At 31.1% G+C, this 6,740-nt stretch overlaps 1 protein-coding gene across 1 annotated transcript; it reads left to right on the plus strand.

Moving 5' to 3' along the window:
• Positions 1–3,184: 3,184 nt before the first annotated feature.
• LOC103500225 (NDR1/HIN1-like protein 6) lies at positions 3,185–4,401 on the plus strand. The gene is made up of 2 exons (XM_008463459.3): positions 3,185–3,551; positions 3,908–4,401. The coding sequence occupies exons 1-2, from the start codon at positions 3,235–3,237 to the stop codon at positions 4,305–4,307; spliced, it is 717 nt and encodes a 238-aa protein (XP_008461681.2). The 5' UTR covers positions 3,185–3,234; the 3' UTR covers positions 4,308–4,401.
• Positions 4,402–6,740: the final 2,339 nt, after the last annotated feature.

A 6,740-nucleotide genomic window follows, 5' to 3' on the forward strand; every position in this document is an offset into this window, starting at 1 on the left:
ACATCTCTCTAATTAATCCCAAAGAAAAAATGTTGCTCCACAGCAGTGGACTATAGACCAATCAGCCTCACAACTTCGATTTACAAAATCTTTGCAAAAATGCTCACTAACCGCCTCAAGGCTACTCTTTCCGAAACTATATTTGACAACCAACTTGCATTTGTCAAAGGGAGACAAATAACATATGCCATTTTAATGGCAAATGAATCTATTGACATCTGGAAAGCAAGCAAATCAAAAGGTTTTGTAGTCAAGTTGGACATTGAAAAAGCTTCCGATAAGCTCAATTGGGACTTTATTGACCTCATGCTGAACAAGAAGAACTATCCCCTAAAATGGAGAAAATGGATTCAAGCTTGCATAAAAAACGTCAATTATTCAATCCTAATCAATGGGAAGCCACATGGGCGTATATAACCCAATAGAAGCCTAAGACAAAGTGATCTCATTTCCCCATTTATCTTTCTGCCGGCCATGGATTATTTTGGTGCACTCATGTGCATCACTTGCAAGTCTCACAAGCTATCAAAGGTGTGGTCTTTGACGAGAACTGTAGCTTAAATCATATCATATTCGCGGATAACATTCTTGTCTTTGTGGAAGACGAAAATTTAGCCATAAAAAACTTCAAAAATGTGATTTACCTATTTGAAGAAGTCTCAAGCCTTATCATCAATTGTACTAAATCAACTTTCACCCCCATAAACATTGATAGCAGCAGATGTTCTTTTATTGAAAAGGATTGGAATATCTAAAATCAATTCCTCCCTTTAAACTATATTGGTGTCCCACTAGGAGGAAAACAAAGCTCAAAAGCCTTTTCGGATAATATAAAAGAAAAAGCGGAGAAGAAGCTAAACAATTGGAAATACTCCCAAATCTCAAAGGGGTAAAGCCACTCTCATAAAAGCAACTCTTGCTAGCCTCCATACGTACCAACTTTCTTGCTTCAAGGCCCCGATTGTCATCTACAACTCCATTTAAAAAATTTGGAGAGACTTCCTTTGGAAATCAAATACGGATGGCAAGAACTCTCATCTCATTCAGTGGGATACTGTGACTTCCCCTATATGTAAAGGAGGGCTTGGACTAACAAAATTGAAGCTCACAAACTTTGCCTGCCTCTGCAAGTTGTTGTGGAGACTCCATAATGAACCAACTGCACTTTGGAGACAAATAGTCAAGGCTAAATAAAGCGAGGCCTATTTGGGTGATATTCCTAAAAAGGGCAAATTTTGCACAATCAAAGTCCCATGGATGTCAATTATCAAAGGGGTCAATTGGTTTGAAGAAAGATGTAAATGGAATATCAACGATGGAGAAAACTTATCTTTCTGGCATGGTCAGTGGAATGAAAAAAATCCTTTGGCAAAAAGCTTCCTAAGATTATATGCTATTTGCCTTTTAAAAGATGCTACGATCCTACAAATGTGGGATGATCATCATAAAGTTTGGAACTTCCTTCCAAAGAGGCCCTTAAATGACAGAGAACAGCAAACTTGGAATAGTATTGTTGAAATTCTCCCAACCCTACATCCAAAAAATGACAAGAGCACTCCTTCTTGGCCCCTAAAATAATTCTCAATTGCCTATGCCAAAAGAGCTCTTCAAGATTCTCCTCAAGGTTTGAGCCCTTAACTTGATAATAAAATTTTCGAAAACTTGTGGGAATCCTCAATTCCAAAGAAATGCAAATTTTTTCTTTGGACAGCAATCTTTGGAAAGCTAAATACCATGGATGTGTTGCAAAGAAAATTGTCAAATACTTGCTTGAACTCAAACTAGTGTGTGCTTTGCTACTGCAACATTGAAGGCTTGGATCATCTTTTCATGCATTGCAAAGTTTCAAAGGGTCTATGGGATAAACTCATTTCACAAGTTGATGGAAATTTTGACAGAAAAAGTACCAAAGCTTTCTAAGCTCCTTAATCTGTAAACTCAATCAAAAGGTTAGAAAGGAGCTGATCAAATTCAATGCAGCTTCAGCCCTTCTGTGGACAATTTGGAATGATAGAAACAATAGAATCTTTAAGGAATTCAAGAAAAGCACAGTCAACATGTAGGAAGACACAACAATGTTTATTGGCATTTGGTCCAGCAGGCATAAATCGTGTAATTCATACACTTCTGGTATCATTTCCCTAAACTTCAGGGCATTGTTAAGCTAAAGCTTTAGGCTACCCCAACCTTTTCTTTGTAACAATGCAACTCTTACCCTTTGTTAATAATATTTCTCTAAGACCCTTCAAAATACTGCGATATTTTGAGTGGCTCCTTGGATCGTTTCTTGCTATATATATGTTTTCAAAATTTTAGTGAAATGCTCATCGATAACAAAAAAAAAAAAAAAAAAACTTTTCTTGCAATTAGTCCATCTAAATACATTTGTGAGAAAGAAGATTTTTTTTGGATTATATTTAGTTTCAATTTATTTGGAGGGGTCGATTTTGATGCTAATTATCACTTATCACTTAGTTAAGTTGAATGTTATCAATAAAGATTACCCATATGCAGGGTGTTGATTTGGTGCTTTGAGATTATTTAGGTTTGTCCGTTTGGTTGGACAAAAATTCAACCATATATTTAAAACCGAATACCCATTCGTTTGGTTGCACCTTTTCAAAGTGTTTTTTTTTTTTTTTTTTTACATGCAAGCTTGTTTTGATTCAATATATAATAAAAATGGTTTGATGAATGTTAATACTATAAAGAATGATTTAAACACTATAATTAATTCTAAAACACTTTCATTGGTTGGAGGAGTCATTCTTGTTGGTGAACACAAGGTGGGCTGTGGTAACCATATGAGATAGAGGACTAGTAGTGAGAATACTTTATTGATTTTATGTAACTATTAAAATTAAGAAGAAATTAATTTACTCAAATCAATTTATTCCATAAACATTTTTCATGTTGGTTATGAGACACTCTATTTCTTTTTCCTAAAATGTTTTTTTTATGAGAATATTAAGTTAGTTAAAAGTTAAAGAAAACACACCTAAATATGTTATATGAAACATCACACACACAAAAGTTCAAATAGTAGATCAATATAATAGAACTTAAACTTAAAATAATGTTTATGATCAATGGTAAGTACAACTTAGCTGAACGACCCCCTCCCATTTTCCTTTCTTATAAACCTCTGTTTGGTGAAGAAAAACAACAAAAAACCAATCTCTTTTTAAACACTTCAAATTACAATTTCTATTTCATGAAACCTTCTTAATTTCAATGGCCCTTGTAGATCATCATCAAAAAATCCACCCACTAACAGATGTCGAACCACCACCACCACCACCACAGTCATCAGCGCCGCCGCCGGAAAAGGCTGTCCACCACCAAATTATTCTCCCTCCAAAAAAGAGAAGATCTTACCTTTGCAGATGCTTATGTTACTCCTTCTGTCTCATTTTACTTATTCTCATCATCCTCGGAGCTGTCATTGGAATTCTCTATCTCGTTTTCAAGCCCAAGATCCCGACGTTCTCCATTGACTCCTTGAATATTAGCGATCTTCGACTTAATTTCGACATGTCACTCTATGCCAGGTTTTCTTCAATATATATACTTTTTATCAAAAAGAACTTGAGGATTCCAGACCACATACTCGTGATTATTTCAGTTTATAAAATAAAATAAATTATATTTATTTTTTTATTCATATTTTAGATCATTTTGTCAGTTTTGATTTCCTTTAAAGTTTAATACAAACATCTATGTTTTGATTTTAACTATTCCAAGTTTCCAACTTTATTTTCTTAATAAAAAGAACAAACAACTTAATTCTAACTTTAAAGCTTAAAAAGATCTCAATAAATTGGATATGTTTAGTATCTAAATTAGTTGAAATCTTGTATCTAACAAAAAAAAGTTGTATTAAATTCATATATTAATTTCTTAACAGGTTCGACGTGAAGATCACGACGTACAACCCAAACGAGAAGATCGGAATATACTACGAGAAGGGAGGAGTTTTGAGCGTTTGGTACACAGAGAACAAGCTTTGTGAAGGGTCATTGCCAGCATTCTACCACGGCCACCGGAACAAGACCGCGTTGGATGTGGTTTTGACCGGAAGGACGGTGTATGGAAGCACTTTGATGTCGGCGTTGGTCGAGCAACAGCAGACTGGTCGCATTCCGCTGCAGCTTCGGGCGGTGGCGCCGGTGGCCGTGAAAATGGGGAAAATGAAGCTTAAGAAAGTAAAGATTTTGGGGAATTGTTTGTTGGTGGTGGATAGTTTGACTGCTAATAATGCCATTACTATTAAAGCTAGTAATTGTAAGTTTAGGTTAAAGCTTTGATTTTTATTTTACTTTTTGCATTTGAAATTAAAATTTCTCAAGGGATTTTCTCCATGTCTATCCCCAAATTTTTATGGATATGTGTGTTTGATTTTCTAGTTTTTAAAACCTACCTTTTTAGTATTTAGGTTTATAAGAACAATTCCATTTCGAGATGGTAATTAGTTTTCAAAATATACATTTTTGATCGTTGAATTTTTAAAAGTAAGTTTAAAGTATTTTTTATTTGATTTCTTAAGAATAATTACATGGTCTTTTTGAAACTAGAAAAAATAAATTAAGAGAGAATATGATTTTTGGAAATTATTTTTCTAATTTAAAATGTCATATAATTATTTAAAATAAGAGTAGAAAGTCGTTTGAATGACTTTTCAAATCAAAATTTAAAATATTAAAAACTAAAAAGATATATTTTGAAAACTCGAAAACCAAATGTGTATGTTCTTACAAATATGAAGATTAAAATGATACATTTTTAAAACTCAGAAATCAAATGCACACATTCTTCGAAACTTGGGGACTAAAAAAAAGTAACTTTTCCTTAATTATTTTTACTTTTTATTTTAATATGGTTATTTTTGTGAGAGTAAGAATTGGATCATATGATCTTTAAAATACATGTATTAAGTATAATGCATTTATTGATTGTGCTATGTCTGTTTACATAGGATATTTGAATTAATATCTATATAGGTTCTAGAGGGATTTTTTCTCTCTCATTTGTTTTATGAATCATTTAATGTCATGTATAATGTGATCAAGATATATCTTTGTAATTTCGTGTAGATTTAAATATTGGATTTATTTTGTCGCCATCATTTTAATTAATAATAATGTTTATAAAATATTTTGAAGCAGACTAAATTTAGAAATTAGAAAAATAGAACAAAACGTTTGTTTGTTTGTGTTTTTTTTTTTCTTTTTTCTTGTTGAGAAATTATAATCTTTTTCTTTATATATATCCTCTAAATTACTAGTAGTTGAATATAAGGAGATTAGCCACATTAATTCCTTTGCTTATTGGATGTAATTTCAACTTTTCTCTTTCATTTTTATTATTTGTATATTATATTTATGATATAATAGGAAAATCTTTTTTAGTATTCATGTCAACTATTGAATCCATACAGATAAAAATATTCATGAATTGTGAATATGTTGTTGATGGAAATTTTAGTTTTCAGTGTTTTGAATATGCAATCAAAAGAGATTTTCTATAAGTAGAAAATAAGCCCATCTACTTATTAAAATTAATTTTCTTTAAAAAGAAAACTGGTTGAAATTTATGAAGAATTCAAAAGTGTGTATATATATATAAATATAAATTAATCATATTGTGAATAAGTTAAAATGGTTGAGAAAGAGGACCAACTAATAGCATTTGGATTTTGGAGAATAGGTCAGTCCATGGAATTTGGTTGAATTAATTTATAATAATGATGTTATTATTTAGATTAAAATTTGAGAATAATTCTAAATAAAGGCATAAATAAGTGACATACTAAACTCATGTGAATTTTAAAATAGTTAGAAATTGACTGACACTGATTAATTTAAGTTTAATTAGGTTAGGTTTAGAGAATAATTAAGTTAAGAAGTGGTTTAAACAACTCAAATCCCAAAAACAAATCTAGATTCACATTGGAAATTTCAAAGGGGCAATCATACTTACCTTCTGTTTTATAGTAAAAGCCTAAACCAAAGTTCAAAGTTAATAAAAGCAAACTAATTTAGGAATATTATTATTAGAAATTTTAAAAAATAAAATTAAAAGATGGGTTTGGTCCTTGCACCTATTTCTAAAGTAAAGAATCAATTCCCCTGCTTTAACGTAGAATGCTGTTGGAGTAATTATTTAGACCTCGTTTGTTGATCTGTATTAAATCAATTCTTTGGATTTAGTATCGAAGTCCTGCCGTTCTTGCTTTCAAGGAAGTGGTCTATTCTATTGTACAACAACGATCATCTAGTCTCACATTTAGTTTTTGTAGTTTCAAGAAAAGTTACAATTTATTTTTAAATGGTTTATAACTTGAATTTAGTCTATACAGTTTGATTATTGATAGAGACTACTTACGAAAATTTTATCAAATCATAGGAACGATTTATAATTTTTCTTATCAAGGTGTAAGAACTAAATTTTTTGCAAATCATACGACAAACTTTAAAATTGAGTTGTTAGCCAATTTCTATAAAAAGAATAAGTTTTTTAAAATTAGTTATAATTTTATTTTTTTACTTTGATTTTGAAAACGTATTCGAGTGAATAACAAAATATAAAATAATAGATGAAACAAAGTTGTGAAATTCACTCTTTTTCTCGTCCAAGGAGTTCATGGCTTCAAATTTTAAAAAACATAAATTTTGTGTTTTATTAACATATTACATTATTGTACATGAGAGTAAGGCATGTGGTGTTGTACAGTCGATTTG

The sequence above is a fragment of the Cucumis melo genome, chromosome 10 (assembly GCF_025177605.1).
Source record: "Cucumis melo cultivar AY chromosome 10, USDA_Cmelo_AY_1.0, whole genome shotgun sequence".
Lineage (NCBI taxonomy): Eukaryota > Viridiplantae > Streptophyta > Magnoliopsida > Cucurbitales > Cucurbitaceae > Cucumis > Cucumis melo.